Source organism: Cyprinodon tularosa, unplaced genomic scaffold, assembly GCF_016077235.1.
Source record: "Cyprinodon tularosa strain WSP-4 unplaced genomic scaffold, ASM1607723v1 ctg95, whole genome shotgun sequence".
NCBI classification, from domain to species: Eukaryota; Metazoa; Chordata; class Actinopteri; order Cyprinodontiformes; family Cyprinodontidae; genus Cyprinodon; species Cyprinodon tularosa.
Window position 1 is genome coordinate 644,385 of NW_024039729.1, and position 22,245 is coordinate 666,629.

Sequence of the window (22,245 nt, forward strand, 5' to 3'; positions counted from 1 at the left end):
GCATGACCAGTTCTAGACAGTAGCCAAAAGGGACCAGTGCTCCTGTAGAACAGATCTTGGCCCCTGCTATGGCCCCTGTACTGCAAACATAGCAAAAAATTTACATCTCAGCTTGTCTATTTTTTTTTATTTTGTGTATTTTCCCTTGATTTGAGCATGAAAGACAATTTTCCAAAAGAATAAGATTATTTACATTTAAAATATGAAAAAATAAACTCTTTATATAATCATAAGTGGCAAATGAAATAATTTTAAGAAATATTTACCTTTTTGGATATGTTTTTGCAGAGTAATACCAGCGTAATACTGGGACCAGTTTAATTTCACCTTTACAATTTTAAAGTTAGAGCCAGTCTTAAACTCCAGCCATATTAAGATGCAATCACATTTAATCTGTAAAATCAGGAGTATGTAACCCTGGGTTTGTGTCTTTGTTGTTGTTTTTGTTGTTCTGTACCCTGTGAAAAAACACTGGCTCACGCTGCCCCCAGTGGAAAATTTTGTCAAGAACTGCCACTGTAAAGGTACGAAGGAAGTGAAAGGTCTAAACAGAGGTTTAAACTGCAAATAGGGAGGAAATTAAATAAAGGGTTATCTCTTTATATGGCAGAGATGATTGCATTGTTTGTCACTGTAGAATGGATTGAGGAAGTGAGACCACTAAGAGCTGTTATATGTTCAGATTCAAGTTCTTCATTGATCAGTTTACAAAGAAATTATTCAGAAAGCTGTCTAGATATTTTATTACAAATTCAACAAATATTGTATCATATTCAAATGATGGGGTTAACAGTAGTGTTTCTTTGGGTACTTGCACATATAGGAGTGAAAGGTAATGAAATAATAATAATAATAATAATAATAATACATTTTATTTAAAAAGGCGCCTTTCTGGACACTCAAGGTCACCGTACAAAACATAAAAAGTGTCAGAAAAAATACAAATAATAATTATAAAGACATTTAAAAACATTTTAAAAATACAGAGGCTGTGACAGTGAAATTTATATTTTTAAAGAGAATAAGCAATCTTGAACAGATGGGTTTTGAGTTGCATTTTAAAATGGAGAATTGAGTCCGTATTTCGAAGTTGAGGTGGTAGAGAGTTCCAGAGGCTGGGGGCAGAGTGGCTGAATGCTCTGCTCCCCATGGTGGTGAGACGGGCGGAGGGGACAGACAGGTGCAAAGCAGATGAGGATCTAAGAGCACGGGAGGGGGTGGGAACATGCAGGAGGTCTGACAGATATGGGGGGGCGAGGTGGTGAAGTGCCTTGAAAGTCATCATGATAATTTTATATTGAATGCGGAACTGCATGGGGAGCCAGTGGAGCTGTCGGAGGACCGGAGTGATGTGGTGGATAGAGGGAGTTCTTGTTATGATGCGAGCAGCTGAGTTCTGGACCAGTTGTAGTTTGTGGAGTGATTTCTGAGGAAGTCCAAAGAGGAGGGAGTTGCAGTAATCTAGTCGGGAGGTGACAAGGCTGTGCACAAGTATGGCAGTAGTGTGTGGGGTAAGGGAGGGACGGAGGCGGTTGATGTTTCTTAAGTGGAAGTAGGCAGACCGGGTAATGTTATTTATATGGGATTGGAAAGATAGTGTGCTATCGAGGATGACACCCAGAGAAATGGCTGATAAGAAAGCTAAAGAGTCGATAAACAAAAGTAAGAGTGAATGAGAGGTTAAAAGTATTATTAAAAGAAAGATTCAAGAAAGATGTCAAAAACAGTAGGAAGAAGATATAAAAGGAATGTGGCTTTACAGAATACAAAGGAAGGTTTGGGAAGTTCGAGGGAAAATTGGGAGGAACAGAATACAGGAAAAGATAATAAGAAAACTACGTTTGGGACATACAGGACTTAATTCAACATTAAAGTTAATGGGTGTCATGTTATGAGGGAAGACAGACAAAGTTATTCCAGTTGGAAAGCGGTGCTTCCATTTATTATTGTTGGAGCATCTGGTAACAACGTACAACTCTCTTATTCGAACCTGTGTCGCTCTAGTTTCCTAGAGCTCCCCCAGTGGTCAGGAAGCCGAACTACCACTACTGTAGATATACAACAGGAATCAATCTCACGACAATGGGAAAACATGAAACAGGGAGTTGCAATGTATGTGGGTAATTTGAAACAATAGAACATGTTACGCATAACTGTAGGAAATATCAAAGAAAAAGAACACAGCTGATAAGGAGTCTTGAAAAGGAAAAAGAGAAGTACATAAATAAATATTTTAAGGAAAACCACTTACGATTTAGGTCATAGAATTATGTTTCATTATTTATTGGTAACAGGTTTAGTGAAAAGAATATAGTTGTTATATAATATATAACAACTATATTCTTTTCACTAAACAAGTTGGCAAACAACTATATGGTGCATTACCGCCACCAACCAGTAAGGAGTGTGGATAAGGACAAACATGCTATATATATATATATATATATATATATATATATATATATATATATATATATATATATATATATATATATATATATATATATATATATATATATATATATATATATATATATATATATATACGGTATATATATATATATATATATATATATATATATATATATATATATATATATATATATATACCGTATATATATATATATAGCATATAGTTGTTTGCCAACCGCCAATAAATTCTAGAAGAAGAAGAAGAAGAAATCTCAACAGAGGACAACTGCAATTTATGTTCTCATCACAACGTTCAGCAATAACAACACAATACCACGTTTTCCTGATATATCAGACTAAATGTAATAAACAATTGCATACAAGAATAAAATTGATAAGGACTCACTAGAGAATAAGATCATTAAAGAAGAAATATAGAATGATATATAAAAGAAACTGGAAACTACAAAGGAAATAAGGACTTTAAGTAACTAAATGTGTTGTCAGAGTTGGCAGGACTATTTAGTAATTTTAATATTATTATTAATGGTGTAAAACATCCCTAGTATTTTGGCCCAGTGGAGAAAAACTCTCAGAACTGCTTTACAGAAATAAAATATGAATTTCACTTGCCATACATCCCGCTATTTTGGCGGGCCGGGTGTGCTGTGACGTGAACACCGGAGGTGGGTGGAGTTTGTACTGCATCCGGAGGCTCGCGCGCGTACAGCAACGTAGCGGTCAGAGCCGAACTCATTTGCTGAGAACAGTCGCTTCGTTGGGCCCAGGAGCGACGGAAACTTCACTGCCAACATGTCCGACGATGAGCAGGAGCAGACAATAGCCGAAGACCTGGTGGTCACCAAGTATAAGATGGGGGGTGACATCGCCAACCGTAAGTTAAAGAAAAAAATAGAAACCATTAGTGATAGGAACGGCCTGTCGCGCTGCCAGCTAACGTTTTCCATACAGCTGCCGCTACAGCCATGTGCTTTTACATTCATGAAGCAAGTATGCTAACATAGACTGCTGACTAACAGGTGCAACGGCTGCAGTTCTGTATAGACGGGTTAGCTAAAGCTAGCTGGTGTAGTCCAAGTTTGATTTTTGATAATTATAACTGGTGAGAGCAGTTAAAGTAGTGTGAGATGCTAATTATTAAGCTAGCTCATCTTGGTACATGGTGGTTTATTTAACTAAACGCATCTGAGTCGAAAGACGAGAAGGAAACTCAATCTCCTTACCCATTTGGCTAAGTCCTGCTTTTATTAGACAGTCGTCATGACAAATAACAGAGCTGATTGTATATTTTTGCTTTTTCCTTTAGCTAAGCTACAAATATCTTTAGAAAGCCATTACTCTTCAATCTTTACTATGACATTAACTACTCGTACCAACGTTTAGGAGCTTATATTTGCCTAATAATAACCATAACCTGTATAGAAATGATTGAAGTCAATATAAAGTATTTGAAATATATTTAAGGAGATAAATTAGATTTGTTTATGTTCTCTCTTGTCTTTATATGAAAATAAGACACAAGTCTTTTAAACTTTCTGTATTACATGCATTCATTTTTTTGTTTGTCTTATTGTTTAATCCAGAAAAAGGTTTAACCATTTCAGGTTACCATTAAAAGTTAGCAATTTGGTTTCCTATGTTTAAAATTTTGGGGCATCTTTATGAGAAATGCCCTGTTTTGTTAGTGTTTTTTTGTTTTGTTTTTTTGTATTTTGTACCCTGTATAATATGTCTATTATGGTTAAACCAGAGAATAATAGAAGATTGTTAAACAAAAGCCCAGACACTGTATTTCACATCAGGGCTTCTATTACCTGCCTAGAATGTACCTGCAGGTAATCACAGGGATAAAGCAGTCCTTTGGGTATTGCATCACAGAGGGTTGAACAGCAACAAAGCTTTAGGTAGATGGATCATTGCAGTTCAATTAAACCCCTTTAGTGTGTTGAAATACCAGAACCGCTCATGAAACAGAGTCAAAAGTCACATTGCTCAGCTACTAGACTGTTCCGCTTAATAACACTGTGCGGTTTTCCTCTACAGAGGCTCTCCGTAAGGTTGTGGAGGCAGCTAAAGCCGGGGTCTCCGTCCTCAGTCTGTGTGAGGTAGGCGACGCCTACATCATGACTGAAACTGGAAAAGTCTTCAAAAAGGAGAAGGAAATGAAGAAAGGTCTGGAAAAGATGGTGTCTTTATCTTTGATCTAGCTCAGCTGGATCAATCTAGATTTCTCATATTGGTTTTAAATTGACCAGCTGCTATCAGTATTATTTTATAACGAACTAGATGAAAAATCATTATCAACATACATCTTTAGTTTCTTTCTAACTTAATCTCCCTCCATCTTCCAGGTATTGCCTTTCCTACCAGCGTCTCCGTCAATAACTGTGTTTGCCACTTCTCCCCCCTGAAGAGTGACCCAGACTACATACTTAAAGATGGGGATCTGGTCAAAATGTAGGTACCACACTCTACAATAATGTTACTGCTGTGTCTCCAGTGTGTTATTCTTAGTTTTTCTTTGTAGCTGATTGCGGGTTTCTCCAGGGTAGATTAGCTTTGGTAAACAACGAAAGTTTCTACAATTCTATGTCGAATGAAGTCATGTTGCAGTGGTTTTTATTGCTGCTTCTGTCTGTATCTCCTGATGAGGGTCTTTTTTTCTTATGTTCAGAGGAGTGCATCTAGAGATTACATTTAAAACAGAGGACACCATTTGCCCACCTCTTTTGGTGATCCTATTGATTTTTATTTTTTTTTTTATTTAACTGATCTCTGAACACTGTCTCTTTTTTTTCAAATTGGTTCTTAAATCGGCCAGACCAATCCTAAACTTGAGTTTGTTTATTTTGCATGATCATAATTTTACATTAGAGGACACACTTGGACTCTCTGAAGTTCTTTGTTATTTCAGACTCAGATGATTTTTAGGTCAGACTTTTATTTAAAACGCTTTCTGGTTTCCTCCCCCTAACAAATTTTATTTCGATGAAGCCCAGAGCGTGATACCTGCACCACTTCACATCACTGTATATACATGTTATTGAGCCGCAGGGTTTGGCAAACTTATTTTTGGATTTGGGGCTAAAAGTTCTAGTCTGGTTTGATGAGACCATAACAGATTGAACTAAAAAGTTGTGGTAGGTTTTAGAAATCCCAGATGTTTTTTTTTTAGTGAAATATAATTCTTTTGAACCTACTACTTAGTCTGGAATTTGGCCAATGAATGATTAATTGAAAACCACCTATACTGGGTAGAAAGCTTTGCAACTTCTCAATGAGAAGATTCATTCTCATCTCCTGTTTCTGTGACTCCACTGTCTCTTTATGCCCTCCTGTTTAATGGAACATTAGTACATTGAGATTATTTTCAGACTTAGTCGGTACCTCTTTGTGTCATTAGCTAAAGAATGCAGAGGCCAGGGACAGCCTACCAGGATTCCTTAAGTTTATATCTAGTTAAGCTGATTGGCTGTAATTGGCAGTGCTCTATTCAAGTAGCAAGAACACTGAGGTTAAACTAAATTATGGATCAGCAAAGTATTAGTGGGTGTGTACACTTATGCAACCCGGTTATTGGATCTTTTAAATGTGTTTAAAGTTTTTGCACCACACAGACTTCTGTTAATGGTGTAAATCTGCAGATTAGTTTCACATTAAAGGTTGATAATATTTTAGAAATTATTTTTGATGCCATTTTAAAAACAGTATTATTTCAAAGATGAACAAAATGTTAGGCATTTAAAAGACGAGAATATCATTGATTATTCAATATTTTAGCTCGAAATCCTAGATCAGAGCCCATAATGGGTAAACTTGCCAAATTTGGGCTTTGGTTAATTTATCTGTTCATCTTGTCTTTATAATTCATAAAGAGTTGCTTTTAAAATCAGTCTGATACAAATTAATGCCGTTATTGTTTGTAGAGTTACATTGTTAATCCAGTTGTTTGAGAGCCAAAAAAAAAGAAATTCCCAAATGAAAATACTCTTATCATTTCCTGCTTGTGATGTCTTGTTTTCTGTTTACTTTTAATGGTGATCTGCTACACAGTGGCAGCTAAACTTGCTCTGAATATTCACACTCCGGTCTTACCCTGTTTAGAGATCTTGGTGTACACGTTGATGGCTTCATTGCAAACGTCGCTCACAGCTTTGTTGTCGGAGCCAATAAGGTGAGACTTTTGGTGGGATCCTGGTTTTTGTCACCTTTCAAAATACTGTTGCTTATGTTGATGGATTCGATTGCTGCAGGAGAACCCCATCACAGGCCGAAAAGCTGAGGTCATCAAAGCAGCACATCTGTGTGCGGAAGCAGCTCTACGCCTCGTTAAACCCGGGAACCAGGTAAAACCCACAAGATGGATGGTTAATGCATCTTTTAAGCTTAGTCTCAGGTTTTTCCAGCAGCATTCTCTCTTTACATTAAATGCTAATGCAGCAAATTATAAACTGATATAAACATTATCTATTAGGGCTGTAACTAATGATTATTTTGCAAATGGATTGTTCTGTTGATTATTTTCTTGATTAATTGATAAATAATCATATAGCCAAAGGTTCCTTGTAGAATATATATATTTTTTAAAAAGTAAACCAGTCGAAGCTAAAACTTTTCCACTGGAGGAGTTCTGGATAGAGAATATTGACGGCCGAAAACCTTTTTTTATACTAAATCCAAAATGTGTTTTTTTGTTTTACAATTCTGATATAGTTACCGCTCTATTAGGTTGCTCTCTCAGCTATACTCTAATTAATGATTTATCGATTACTAAATTGATTGACGATTATTTCAATAATGCATATTAAAAATGGTACTGGAGTTTGAACATTTTTACGTCTTTTAAAGCTGGAAGATATAAAATTTTCAAAATATCTTCTTTTTTCCCCCTCTCTCTCTACTAGAACGCTCAAGTGACAGAGGCCTGGAACAAGATCGCACAGTCGTTTAAATGCTCTCCTATTGAGGGTAAGTGTCTGGTTTGTCATATAATAGGATGATGGTTATATTTTCGCAAATTGTCAGATGTTTCTATGGCATCCTTTTTTATTTAATTTTTTTATTGCATAATGTGCATTATTATTCATCGTGCCTGTTTTTGTGGTTTGAAGGTATGCTGTCTCATCAGTTAAAGCAGCATGTGATAGACGGAGAGAAAACAATCATTCAGAACCCAACAGACCAGCAAAGGTAATTTTTTATTTTAAATATATCCTTGAGTATTTAAAGTTGCTTATTATTTATAGTTCTTTTTACATTTTGTTTTCCAGAAAGGACCATGAGAAGGCAGAGTTTGAGGTACATGAGGTCTATGCTGTTGATGTCCTGGTCAGTACTGGTGAGGGAAAGGTAAGGATCATCTCTGCTTGTTGCTGTCGCATATTTCTACTTGAGATTTTGCTTTTGTTGAGACCATTGAAATTTGAACTCATGTTTTGTTAATTTTTAGGCCAGAGATTCGGGCCTGAGGACCACGATCTACAAAAGGGACCCCAGCAAGCAGTATGGCTTGAAAATGAAGACTTCTCGCACGTTTTTCAGCGAAGTGGAGCGACGTTTCGATGCCATGCCATTCACACTAAGGTTAGAATGCAGCTCGATGATCCTGCCACCGTCTCTCGTCTGAAAAGTTACACATACAGCAGGTCAATGAACACAATTGATTCTCCCATCAGGGCTTTTGAGGACGAGGCCAAAGCTCGCCTTGGAGTGGTGGAGTGTGCCAAACATGAGCTGCTGCAGCCTTTCAGTGTGCTTCATGAGAAGGAGGGTGAGTATTTTACCCTCTGTTATATATAAAGCCACATTTCAGAAATTAGAATATCAATACATTTGATGGATCTTTGCAAACAAAGTTATGCATTTTTTAAGTTTTTGATTATGGGTTACAGATATTGTAAACCCAACATTCAGTTTCTCAAAAAAATTAATTATCACATGAGACCCACAAAAACATGCTAAAGGGCTGGTTATACTCCCACAGTGTGTCACAGTGAGCTTGTCGCAGATATTTTTAATTTATGGCCAATTTTGAAGCGTGGTCTGTGTTATGTTAGTCCATGCCACAACGCAAAAGGCACAATCACGAACTAGCTGTGGGTCTAGATACGGCCGAGGTGCTGAGTTAAAAAAAACGCAAGGGGCGAGGGTCCCAGCGTTCTCGTGCTCCTCTCTCTTCTAGCTGATTCATCTTCACGAGTCGTTTTACACAATGGCGGTCATACAAACAAAACAAGCTGGTAAGGTACCAAACAGGAAATACGCAGTGTAGAGCAGCTGCAGATTTGACCAATCAGAGGCCTCCTGTTTGCGGCACTGTCTGCGGTCACCAACAATTTTGGAGAGGTGCACCAGAGTGTCTGCGGAAAGGGCGGGGCATATCTGCGTTAACTGCAACACACACAGATGACCTGGTTTCTGAGCATAAATCAGCCTTTAGAGAACAGAATGCTGGTTAACTGAGAAGTAGTAAGAATTGAGCTTTATTGTGCATAAAAGGTACTTACATTTATTTGCAAGCATGGATCTGCACATGTGCTGCAACTCTGTGTTTGGGAGAAAACCCACTTTAAGTGCATTACTGCAACCTAAAGCCTTAAAGGGAGCAAGTAGTTGCAACAGGTGCAAATGCACAGTAAATGACCAGCTGAGCTGCAAAAACATGTTTGATGCAAACTCGAAAACACAGCTAAGCAAACAACAAATGCAACAGCAAACGCTTAAAAAAAAAAAAAAAAAAGCTGCAATCTCTAAGAATTCAAGCAAAAACCTACAATCAACTAAACAAATGTAAACAAAACTCTGCAACCACAGACAGACAAAAAGGCGAATTCAGGCCACAAAACTGAGGCGTTCCAAACCACTAGAGGGATTCAAACAAAGCATATTGGACCAGACCCTCTGTACAAAGTTATGCTTTTAACACAGAATTTCTGTATATGTATATATATATATGTGTGTGTGTGTGTGTATATATGTATATATATGTGTGTGTATATATATATATATATATATATATATATATATATATATATTAGGGCTGCAACAACGAATCGATAAAATCGATAAAAATCGACTTTTAAAAGCGTTGGCAACGAATTTAATCATCGATTAGTTGTGTCGCGCGATTAATGCGTCATCCGCCGCCGCCGTCATCCCGGGGAAGAAAAAAAAATATGGCGGAGCGAGTCAGCGCCGCAGTTGCAGTGTTGCCAACTCAGCGACTTTTCAGACCCCTTCAGCGACTGTTTTTTTAAAAAGCGACTAGCGACAAATCTGGCGACTTTTTACGATGTCACTGGCGGCTTTTGGAGACTCTTACGTGAAAGCATGTATCGTTCCTACTCTTGTCCTCCAGCGGCAGCTGCTGCCGTGGGGCGCCTCCCCCATCCCAACGCCTTTCTCCCTCTCCCACAAGAATCCCTCTCAGCGCTGCAGTCCGAGCCGCAGGATTTTAGTGAGGAGTTTACCCTCAGCGTCCAGACTGCAAATGAAGCGCGCATGCCCCGGGATTGAAGGCGCAAATTGATCACAATAATTAAAATAGCCTGCGCTTTGTAAAGTGAAAAAAGTCGTAACATGCAAATTTTGTAAAAACAAATAAACATGACACGGAAGCACCACTGTTATGACGCAGCACCTGAAAAGAAAACATGTTGGAGCCTTCAATTGCAGTGAAGAGAGCTGATCAGCAGGATGAGTAACCATGTTTGTTTCATTTTAAAGTGGGGAAACGTAAGTTAGTTTCTCAGGTAGCTCATCTGATGCTTTCCTTAGCTTGTTAGTAGGTTATAGACAGTGATAAGGTTGGCTACTTATTTTACTTTTAATTTCATTTGAATTAGCTTAAGCAGCGTTTATATTTTCTTTATAAATAAATTAACTTGCAAATTATGAGGGCAAGGCTTTTAAAGTTTAAATCTTCTGGCAAAGATAAAGTAAAGAAGATCCTGCAATTTATGGAAGTAAAGCAGAATAAAATTCAGCAAGATCAGTGATATGTCAATTAATTATCTGCCACATTCCCATGTAAATATCTGTCTTTGGAGGATGTGTTTTTTACCACCCCTAGTTCTCTCATTTTTATTCCAAATACAATTTATAATTTGAATCACAGGGCTATTTTTATCTCTATGGTTCAGTATTTTCTCAAGTAGCAACTTTAACTGCTATACTTTCCTGCCTTAAAAGGCAGAACTCTTCTAGTCTAAAAAAACTCATTTGTTGAAATGGGGGGGCTATTGTTTGAACCCCTTAGGGGCTTTAAAAAACAAAAATGTCTCTTTTTGCGCTTTATGAAACAAAGTACCCTATATTTTGTGGATGTACAGCTACATTTCTCATGTAAGTTTGCGTAGTTTTAAAACAAACATTTAATTTTTCATATTGCACCAGTACAGTTAATGAGCAACCTGTACTTGTGTGCTTGTTTGTTCTGTCTAAAATGTTTATTTTGGAATAAAGAGGTTAATATAAAAAAAATATTTTGTGTCCGATTCATCGATTAATCGAAAAAATAATCGGCCGATTCATCGATTTTCAAAATAATCGTTAGTTGCAGCCCTAATATATATATATATATATATATATATATATATATATTTATTTTTTTTAAGAAAGTTGGAGGAAGAGAGGAGATGTTTATCTTTCCTTTCATTTTCAAATGCATTATCTGACAGCTTTATAGAACAACAACAAACTTATGTATAGTAACATATATAAGTAACACTCTGGTCCAATAAGGTCAGTTAGACTTTTTCTAGTGGTCTGGAGAAATTTGGTTTTGTGGCACGAGTTTACCATTTTTTTTGTTTACCATTTACATCATTTTCTCTCTGTGGTCACAGCATCTTTTGTTTATATGGTAGGTTTTTGCTTCTATTGCCGTTATCCCAGCATTTTTGTTTGCAGTGTTTTTCTGTTGTCTGTCTTTGTTTTTGTTTGGATGTTTTGGAGTTTCCGTGGTCCTTTGTTGCAGCTTATTTCACCATTTGCTACTTGTTTGTATCTGTCGATCCACTGTAGTAATATGACAAACTGAGATCCTCTTCGATTTCAAAACTGCCTTTGGTTAAATTATGATTATATTGAAAATGCAACTAATTACGCATCCCTGCTGCAGAGTGTATACATCCAGAACTTAAATCTTTACATCAGAGTAGTGTGACGTGAAGACAATCAACTTACGGCTCTGCTGAGATTCTAAGGAAGTCCAAAATTCTTAGTTATTTCTCAACTTTCCATTCATGTGAGTGGATGTAACACCTATGCGTAGCCAGTCAGTCTTCTCCCAGGTTGTGTAGGCCCTAATGTAACCATATTGAAAGTTTTTTTATAATCTTGCATAATCTAATTTTCAAGAAAATTAAACTTTAGGTTCTTTGTTTCCTGTAAGCCCAAACTATTATCAATTATAGAGGTAATTCCTTGCCTCCTGAAATGCATCACTTTGTGTGCACTAACCCCTGAATTAAACTACCATTTCAATGTCTTTTAATTTAGTAAGATTAACCTTTTCCCATTATGTTCTTCCCTTTCAGGAGAATTTGTTGCACAGTTTAAGTTCACAGTGCTGCTGATGGCAAATGGGCCTCATAGAATCACAAATGGACCCTTTGACCCGGAGCTCTACAAGTCAGAGCATGAAGTTCAGGATCCAGAGCTAAAGGTTAGAGTCTGAAACGTTATGATTTAGGTTCATACTAACAAGTGAACAATATGTGTCTTAGATTCTCCCTCTCCTCTGTAGGCTTTACTACAGAGCTCTGCAAGCCGTAAAACACAGAAGAAAAAGAAAAAGAAGGTAAATGACGCAGTAATGACACTAAATGATGCCCAGAAAAAAAAGCCTGTGTCCTAATGTCCGCCCTAACCACTATATAGGGCTCTATTTAGTGTTTACGCCATTTTAGATGAATGCACCTTGATGAGTAGTAATCATCCATGGTCATTAGAGGAGCAGATGTATCCCGAAATGCTTATCGAGGAGAGCAAAGCATTATGGTATTTGTTGTCACAGCGGTTTGCGGTGACCAAATAACAAGGTCACCGTACGGGGAGGCGGAAACACATGACCGACGGGGAACAAAAAGTAGTGATCATCTGTCTGAAGGGTCAGTTAACTGAGTTTACTCTAAAGTCCACTATATAGTCCCCGCTCTACATGGTGATTTAGGTGTTTCTGAGCTGGTTATACTCCCCGTCGCAGTGAGCTTCATGCAGACATTTTTGATTTATGCACAAGAGAATCAGGAACTAGCTCTGGGTCTAGAGACGGTCGAAGCGGGGGAGAGTTTTTCCGACAACTGAGGAACATGAGGGCGAAAAAGAGCGGGTATCCAGGTGGAAAAAGGGTGCCAGCGTTCTCACGCACCTCGCTCTTCTAGCTGGTCCAACTTCATGAGTTGTTTTGCACAATTACGGTAATAAAAACAAAACAAGTCAGCCTCCTGTCTGCAGCACTGTCTGCTGTCAACTACAGTTTGTTAGAGGTGCAGCAGACTGTCTGCTGAGGGGTCGGGGACATCTTTTTGTTCACTGCGACACCTACGCAGACGACCTAGTTTCGAAGTACAAATCAGCCTTGAGGGTGGACATTCAGACACAGCCGACATTTCAGATTTTGATAGTGTGCTGCTATTTACTTCCTTTAGCTGTACGAAACGAATGATCAGCCTGTTTTACCTCTCTCATCCATTATCCTTCCCTTCTTTTGTGCTCTAGGCCTCAAAGACTGCAGAAAACGCAACAGGACAGCCAGCTGAGGACACGGAAGCAGCAGAATAAAAAATAAATAAAACTGCCTTTCGAAAACATTCAAGACCCCAAAGAAAATTGAGGCTAAATATCACAAGTTTTCTTGACCTCTCTGCCAATTAAATAATTGACTAATTAAACTGATACATTTATTTAAACAAATACATGCGTCAGATCGATATTTATCTTAACCCTTTACTGTATTCATAGATAAAATCATTTAAGTTTCTTTTCTTCCCTGATATGGTTCAATAGCGAGGAAAATTGGCCTGTTTAAAAGTCAATGAGATGCAAAGCAAGTCCTCATTTTGGTGTTATGTGCTTCTTTTATTGAAAGTCCCCAATCTGAGAATTTTTTCTGAAACAAGTTGATGTTTAGTTCAGATATTTGTAGAATTTATTTTTGCCTTATTAGTAAAAAACTTAGCTAATGCTGTTGCTTTTGACAGCAATATAGTTTTTATGTATTTTCACTCGTTTCTAGTTTACATTCACTTTTAAAAATATACATGGGTTATCCCTTATTTTTCTTGAAGATATGATGCAGTAAAGGGTTAAAAAGAATAAGACAGTTATTTTTAACGACTCCATGTGTTCCCTTGAAACCTTGTTTTAATTCCCAGATTTTAAAGGAGCCAGACAGAACATTTTAAGTATACAGAAAAGGAAAAAAGAGGAAACAAACATAACTAGGGAACAATCTGCTACATTAACTGCCATTCCCCTTTTATGATGACAAACATTAATACCTTATGATCTAGTTTAGAAACCGCTAACTTTTCTAGCATTTTCAGCTGTACTGTGCTTTAGCCATATGGTGACAAAAGCTGTTAAAAGTTATGGAAAACCTGTTTGAAGACGAGTCTTCAGAGTTATAAGATCATTTCATGTCAGTTTCCATTTTGAGGTCTGAGATCAATTTGTTCATACTTGTCAACAATGAAGTATAGTGGGAGGAGCACAATGTTGCTTTTCAAAATTAACCACTGGACAAGTAACTTTACATCTAAAAGAAAGTGAAAAATAAAATGTTTTCATACAATTCTGTGTCTTTGCTTTTTGTCCACCTACCTATAGTGGCGTTTTTATCCTCTGGCTTTTGAAGAAGCATGCAACAATATTTAGGCCATACGTTTTGAAATGCAGCTTCTCGCATACGTTTTTCAATTGAGTTTATCAATGCATGTTAATTACCCTTTTCAATTAACGTTTTTCTAAAATTGAGTAAAATATAAAACTTTTTAGAGCATTTTACTAATGAACGTCTGAACGTGATGCACGTTGGTGTTCAGTCCCTTCGAGTCAAGGTTTCCGTTCAAAGCAATTACAGTTAAAGGTTTTTGTTTATATCTTATGCCACCCTGTTTTTGCACATTTAGAGGCTGCCCTGTCCCACATTTATAGAGAACATAAGGGAATGGATTTTTTTTTCTGAAATTCTTAGTTTTGATTAGGAATGAGCCAATCTAACACACTGACTTATCATTTCATGTCGCACTGGTTTAGAGCTGTCCTGCTGGAAGGTAAACCACCACAAAACCAGATTTTCTTCCAAGGATTGTCCTGTAGGGAAACATCTTCACATACACGGCTCCATGCTGGAACCGCCATGTGACACTTAGAGAATGAAGTGTTAGGGCTGCAGAGTAGATTTTGTGTCAGATGTTGGTCCCATCTCACCAGAGACTTAGGCAAACTTTATTGTTACAGAGTGTATACAAAGCAAAATTCAGTTAAATACAGCTCTCAGGAAATTTCCATTTCTTAAAGTGCAGCGGTGATCAAATGTAAACATTGGGAGAAAAAAATAATGGTGCAAAAAATGCATTTATATGGTCAGTTTGATACATGATTTGGAGTTTGTTTTTTTTCAAATTTCAGCTTTTTTTTTTTTTCAGTTTTCTTCCAACATTCAGCTTTTTTCCCCCCAAACATTCTGATGGCGGTGGGGAAGAAGCTGTTTTGACCTGCACTGAATTCTCCGAAGCCTCTTCCCAGAGGGCAGCAGGGAGAACAGTCCATTGTGGGGGTGTTAGGGTCATTGATAATGTTACAGGCTGAGTCACGAAGTGCTCGGATGAAATGTCTTAGGGAGGGAATGCTCTTATAACTACTCTTCTCACCTTCTTCCAATCTAAGGGGCTGCAGCTTCCACACCACACAGTGAGACAGCTGCTCAGAACGCTCTCTATGGTGCTTCTGTAGCAGGTCATGAGGACGGGTGGGGACAGGTGGGTTTTCTTCTGCAGGAAGTACATGCGCTTTTGTGCTCTTGTGTAGCTGTAGAGTACCTTCTAATTTTTAATATGTTTCATGAATTTGATGAAGCAAATCACAACTTATTGCATTCATCAGTGACTTTTTTTTTTTTGCTCTACTAGAAGCTTTAAAAAAATGTTTTCATTTTTTATACTTTGTGATGTTGGATGAATCAGTTTTTCAATTGGTTAAATAAAATATTTTTGGTTTCCTAACTGCTGCTTTAAACTCCTCCTGAGTTTTATTCCTGATGGGTATCCGGCTTTGATCCCTGTTTTTTGTGGTGCTTTCTGCTTTTAATCTCCTCACAAAGCCATTGAAAAACTAGTTTCATAATGAGAATGAATTGTACACAGGCTCTACTAACTTATTTGTTGACTTCAAAAGGCAGTCGCTAAAAATACAATATAGATTTACATACATTTATGATTTTAAAAAAGTAATTTTCTACATCACAATCTTTTTTTTGTATGTGAAATAAAACCTTACTAAAATATACTGGGGATCTAGTTTTAACTTTTTTTAAATTTTTTTTTTCCTCTGGCCCAGAGGATGTTGACGGAAATCATGCAGGCAACAGGATTTGACTGATGTTCTCAGGCAAGCCAGATGACTTCCTTAAGACATCTGTGCTTCTTAGTCAGCATGGTATCACCACCAGCCTCTGGGCTGTATCCATGGTAACCAACAAGAAGCAGATGCAGTCTATTGAGTATCAACTGAACGTAAAAAAAAAAACAACTTAAAAGTCTTTTTTGCATCCGAATATGACCTATTTATTTTTGAAGCCAGACAAGAGATTAATATCACATAAAATAGACTGAAAGTATTGAGATTGTTTACAATCATTTTATGAATTTTCTTTTTTCCCATTTAGCTTTTAAAAATTAAGAACACAACTTAATTCATTATACGATTACTAATTAGTCCAAAGTAAATGAGCAAGCAGAAAACTTGTCTTTTAAAAATGGCCCTAACTTTAAACATGACAATCAGGAGTACTTTTTTTTTTTTTCTTTAAAAAACATCAAAAACACAACAAGACACTGATACGCCTGGTTATATGCCATTTTTTTATTTATTTTTTGCCTTTTGATGAGTGAAAAATCGAAAAGTATGTAACTATTAAGTTATACTAGTAAAGTAGTGCAACAGCACAGACCTCCGCCAAGCCGTCTTGGCATAAGGCACACCTCTGGTAAAATTATTTCTTAAAATCTGTTCATTGATCCTGCTAACAAATCAACAATGTTCCCTTTTTTCTGTTTTTGACTTAAGTAAAATACCTGTTTACTTTTTGAATCTGATGCTGATGCTTTCAAAAGTCACTGCTGCTACCTTCTGGTTTACTTGAGAACTGCTTGTTCCATCAAGTATCCCTATCTCACAATGTTATAGATTGATCTGGATCATCACCAAAAGTCTATGGATTGTGCCTTGGCGCAATCCGATAATAATGTCAATAAAATCCTAAAAACATCACCCACTTGGCAGATGCAATAAAGAAGATATAAAAAATTGTTTTCTTCTTTAAACATTTACATTTATACACAAGAAATCTATCATGGATGATTTAGAAATAAAAAGAACTTGAAATACATTTGACTGTGTTGTTGAAACTCAGAGAATGTTTCCCCCTGGTATATATATAGTTTTCTAAAATGTTTGAAGCTATATAGTTACAGAAAGGCTGCTAAAGAAATTAGTACAAAACCAGAACAAATGCATTACAGATTCTGGGAGAAGATGGCAAAAAGTAAAGTTCACAGCAATGTCAGATATGAAGTCTTGGGCAGGATAGATCCAGAGAAGGAGAAAAGTCTTGACCTCTGTCTGAATAACATCTCAACAGAAATAGCACCTAAAACCTTTGCATATTCTCCATAATAGGAATATTAAATTTAGAGAGAACCCCCTCATAACACAGTAAAGTGTAGTATTGTCAAACAGTTAATAAACCAGAAAATTGTTACGATTGAACCAATTTTTCAAAGAGCGAATTGCCCCCCTAAACAAAATCTACTTAATAATAATTGAACTTTATTGATCTCACATTGGAGAAATGTACCTCTGCATTTAACCAATCCCCTTGTGGAGCAGTAGGCTGCCATTGTGCAGCACCCAGGGAGCAGTGTGGGTTAAGGGTCTTTGCTCAGGGACCCAGAGTGGCAGTCTGTGGGAGTGGGACTCAACCCGAGCATCCGGAAAACAAACTCCATGCACTAACCACTAGGCCGCAACTCCCCACTTATTTATTCACATAAATTAACAGTGATTAGAGGAGTTATATTGTTACATTGGTGCGCATAACTAAAAACCCTGATGAGGAATTTCATCAAAAAAGTACATCAAAAACACACACACACACATTTATTTTAGAGTAGAGAATAATAAACATTTAAAGTTCTCCATTTTATACAAGGTTATGAGAAGTCGTTAGGCGAATAAAACGGCTTTAATTTTCCCAAATAAAGTTAATCCGCCAGGACTACATTTCCCAGAATACCGGTCTTGCATGACGTCATTAGTTTATAAAAGCTGTGCGCCCTCGTCGTCACATCCTCTTTCCGTTGCTCTTCTCGCTTTGAGGTATGGCGCATAGATTTACCGAAAACAGAATCCAAATTAATCTTTGCTTTTTACCCTCCATCTGCAGTTGTTAACCAGTTGTTTGTGTCATTTTCACAGAAAGGTCTCCACACGATGAGAGCCAAGGTAAGACTAAGAAGCAGTGTTTGTATTTTATAGGAAAGTTTCTTGTCGTATTTTGTGCTGCTAGCTTGTTCCACCTCTGCTGCTTACTCGAGCCCTATCGGTTAGCACGTTTCTTTAAAGTATTCACTGCTGCTATTTCTTTTCTTTATTGCTAATGTTAGATGTTAAAGTCTGGTACTTAATTCCCAGCTATGTCGATATCTGCATTAGAAGGCCCTTGCTTCACTGCATGCTGTTAGCAAGAGGAACGCCATGTTTTATTTTTGTTATATTTAAAGCTCTAAATGCTATTTGTACAAAGCATGTTTTCCTAATTACTACTTTAGTATCAAACTATGCTGACTCAATCTGTTTATTTCGTTTTAGTGGAGAAAGAAGCGCATGCGCAGGTAAGCTTTTAACCGCCAATCCATTTATACTGCCAATTTTATTATTGCAGTTATGTCATTCTTTATTAGCTATAATAGGTAAAGTTCAATCATCCAATGTAGTCATGTCGATATCATCAAATGTTTAAACATAACATTCCTTAACACGTACATTTTAGGTTAAGGAAAATGTCATGTAGAGTGGTTTAAAATGAGTTCTTCTTCTAGAAGAGTAGATGGTTTCCCTAATTTAATGGCCTGTAGAAAATGTTGACAAAGTGTATTAATTGCATCCTGCTTTTTAATGCCTTAACTGTAAAAAAGACAAATATACAACCCTTGTTGGTTCAGAATTACAGAAACTCTAGAACTACAGATTTGCTGGCTTTAAATGCATCCCTGCTCCAACATACCTGAATCAAATGAATAAGTTGTTAAATTACTGTGGGGTAATTCAGCTGATCTGTAGTAATGCAGAGGCTAATATAAGCAATGAAGTACAAATGTAAGACCACAGTACACTTTAAATGAAATAAAGATGCATAGAATGTGTCCAGAAAGGGACCCCTTAGGAGAAATGCTGCACTTTTTATAGGGCATAGGAAAACGAAGTTTTCCTATTTAATAATTGAAAAACTATACCTAAAATTGAGTTGGTAATTTCTTCAAATGAAAAACCCTTTCCTGATAAAGCCTTTGCCAAACCTTTTGGCATGCTAAATAACTCTGAAATACCCCAGTATTAAAGATGGAAGTTCTAAGGTGAGCATGTAGCTGTAAAGCAGACTCTGGTAGCCTTTAAACAACAGGCCTTCAAACTCAGGCCCCGTCCACACGAAGTCAAAACGAACACGAAACGCTGATATTTTCCAAAACGTTTGCCGTAAAGACGGAGACGTAAGATAAATGTGAGCGTCCACACGAATGCATGAAAACGCTGCAAAATGTATGCCAGGCCTGTAAGTGGCGCTGTGGTGCCAAAGCAAAAATAAGCGACGAAATGTTGGGCATGCGCACTAATATTTATACATGGTTGCCCTGCGGGTCCATTTCCGTGGTTAAGTCAAATTCAGGTGCTGAACTATGTCGTCGATATTGCTCTGTTCTTCCTGGAGATATTCCAGAAGAAGAAGATTCTGTTGTAAGCCCGACAGCAGGGTGAGTAGCATTAGCAGCAATGGCGCCATTGTTGTTGTGATACTGGTCGCGCATGCGTGTTTAGATGCGACGTTATGACGCATGCGTGTAAAAAAAAAAAAAAAAAAAAAATGCGGTTAGAGCGTAAAGATGGAAACGCGAAAACGGCGTTTCGAAATCTTCCCACTCTGAAGGCTGAATAAAAAAAAGATTGTTTACAGACCCCCGAAACGCCGGCTTCGTGTGGATGAGAGGCTGGTTTGGTGAAAAATTTGTGTGTTTAGGCCAGGGTTCGTCTTCGTGTGGACGGGGCCTCAAATCCTCGATGTTCTGCAATACTCAAATGTCCTACTTGCATGATGCACTTTAATCCAACTTCCCTAGCAGAGACAAGTTGGGGAGACTCATGCATGATATGGGTGACTTTGAAAGGGGGTTTTAATTAAACTCTTTGCTTTTTGTATAGCAAAATTCAATTTGTTCCTGCTGCTGTGTTCTTTTATTCCCCTTAGTTTATTTGTATCAGAGTATTCTTCAAACAGTGAAAAAACCTCCACAAACTGCTTAGTAATTGGGTGGTCTCCAGGTGGAAAATATAGTTGAGGATTAAATGTTTTATCTTATAGCAGCCAATAGACATAGGTTTGAATTGGGTGTAAACTGATTCATGGATGGTACAAAATGTCTAGTGCTTAATTCAAACTCGTGAAGAGTGAGCATGAAGGTCATAACTGCAGAAGGGAACGATAGCCTACAACTAAAGTTATATTTCCTGAGGGCCAAAGAAATTGCATTTAGACTGCTGTTAAAGAACGTTGCAATCGATTTGGCCCTACCGTATGAACAAAGTTCCATTGTTTGGGGGTTCTTTTTCAAGCATATTGATAACTAATACTTTTAAGGGTGAACATAAGAGTTGCTTGATCAGATTTTGACGATGTATTTTTAAGTGAAAGTAAACTGGTTTTCTTTATTTTCCAATAGACTGAAGCGTAAAAGGAGAAAGATGAGGCAGAGGTCAAAGTAAGCCCTCATCCCTGCCAGCTGTGACCCCCATCTGAGCTTCTCCACATCTATGGACACATTCACCCAGGAAGTGGCTCTCTTGAAGCATCTGCTGAAATTGTGTCAAGTCCTGATTTCTTTTCCATCTGAAACTGGCAAGCTGTGGATGCATTAGTGGAAGAAGGCAAAGATGCTGGAAGGATGTCATCAGAAGTGCAGCTGTATTGTTCATGGACCATGATGCTTGTTTACTTGCAAACTGTTATGTGGTGTATTGAACAATAAATGAACACTGTTAAATTTCAAAAACAGTCATGCCTCATTCGTTGAAATCAGGTTTCATGGTAGCTGATTTGAGGGAAAATGTCTCTATAAGATGGGTGAGATTGTCTCCTAAATCATAAAATGTCAGGAAATTAATCTTAGATCTTGGCACACTGAATGGTTCAACCCTTGGTTTTAAATTTTGGCCTATGACTAATACAGAAAGGGGGGGAAATATGCATCCTGAGTAAAACTAAAGGAAATGGGCCTTTTCACTTGACTGGGTTTCCAGGAGTAATGTAACAAAAGTAATTTCACCCTGGGTTTAAAGTATTGGATTCCTGGTTGATGGCATAGGTGTGAATGAAACGGTGCCCAGCTCAGCTTGAAAGAGCTGTCGCTGAATGCACATCTGCCTCCATTTATCTGTTTACTACAGTGTGAATTAATGTGAGTTTAAAGACATTTCAATAAGTGGGAAAAATTGCAGGGGGGAATACAAAAGTCGAGCTGAACTTTTGTGACCCCCAATGCAGTACCTGTGCTGTAGACAATTGTATGAAGAAAGGTGGTGATGGCTGACTGCCTCCCGCTGAAGTCTACCATATCAAGACCTGAAGGAAGGTTTTTTTTTTCCTTCCTAGATTACATAAATTAGAATACCATAGCATGGGAAAACATGAGAATATAAGCAAATAAGTACAACTGTGAGCTTATAAATGCAAAATTACCAACTATAATGAGGTTAAGGCTAATTGGCAAGTAACAGTTCTGACTTATTTTTAATGTATGACTTTAAAATTATACTTGGCCTATGAAAGTCAGGGAAGCTTCTAAAGGCTGGGGCCAAGGCATGGAGATCAATATCCTGAGAATTATTTCAGTGAATTTACTATTAGCTTAAAATATATTAATTTAAATCATAGCTTTTCCTGAAAGAAAACATGGGTCCAAATGATGGTATGTTTAAAACTTTTTAATGGAACTGATACTTAGGTTGTAGAGTATCAGGAACATTGAAGCTCCTGATTCCATTAGTATTTCTGCACAGTTATCTAATGAGCAAAATGTAGGTTCTCAAATGAGCTCAGTACTATGTGTACGTTGAATAGCTTTAGGTCAAGCAGAGAGACTACATGGCTTTGGCTGTTCAGAGGGACATTAACCCTTTAAAGCCCGATCCAAGAATAAAACAAAACAGAAAATTACTTTTTTTTTGTTTGAAGTCCTTATTTGGCCTTTTAACAAACATGCAAAAAGAAAAAACAGAAATACATTTTTGATAATTTATTACTATGCGATAAGTCAA

The 22,245-nt window shown here is 37.3% G+C and overlaps 1 protein-coding gene and 1 long non-coding RNA gene across 2 annotated transcripts; both read left to right on the top strand.

Annotated features, from left to right (window-relative positions):
• The first annotated feature begins 3,121 nt into the window (after nt 1-3,121).
• Nucleotides 3,122-14,230, top strand: pa2g4a (proliferation-associated 2G4, a). The gene is made up of 13 exons (XM_038275234.1): nt 3,122-3,307; nt 4,477-4,605; nt 4,785-4,890; nt 6,538-6,607; nt 6,687-6,779; nt 7,338-7,401; nt 7,545-7,623; nt 7,704-7,782; nt 7,883-8,016; nt 8,109-8,203; nt 11,973-12,100; nt 12,182-12,235; nt 13,156-14,230. The coding sequence occupies exons 1-13, from the start codon at nt 3,226-3,228 to the stop codon at nt 13,216-13,218; spliced, it is 1,176 nt and encodes a 391-aa protein (XP_038131162.1). The 5' UTR covers nt 3,122-3,225; the 3' UTR covers nt 13,219-14,230.
• A 3,702-nt stretch (nt 14,231-17,932) lies between these two features.
• Nucleotides 17,933-20,981, top strand: LOC119776700. Its single transcript, XR_005279808.1, has 4 exons — nt 17,933-18,036; nt 18,136-18,162; nt 18,529-18,551; nt 20,652-20,981. It is a non-coding gene; the product is annotated as an uncharacterized LOC119776700 (long non-coding RNA).
• Nucleotides 20,982-22,245: the final 1,264 nt, after the last annotated feature.

What these genes read in the sequence shown, in the direction of transcription:
- pa2g4a (XM_038275234.1), top strand. Translation starts at nt 3,226, where the DNA reads ATGTCCGACGATGAGCAGGAGCAGACAATAGCCGAAGACCTGGTGGTC. An exon ending in TCAGTACTGGTGAGGGAAAG is followed by an intron (nt 7,783 to 7,882) that starts GTAAGGATCATC and finishes GTTAATTTTTAG; the next exon opens with GCCAGAGATTCGGGCCTGAG. An exon ending in AGAAGAAAAAGAAAAAGAAG is followed by an intron (nt 12,236 to 13,155) that starts GTAAATGACGCA and finishes TTTGTGCTCTAG; the next exon opens with GCCTCAAAGACTGCAGAAAA.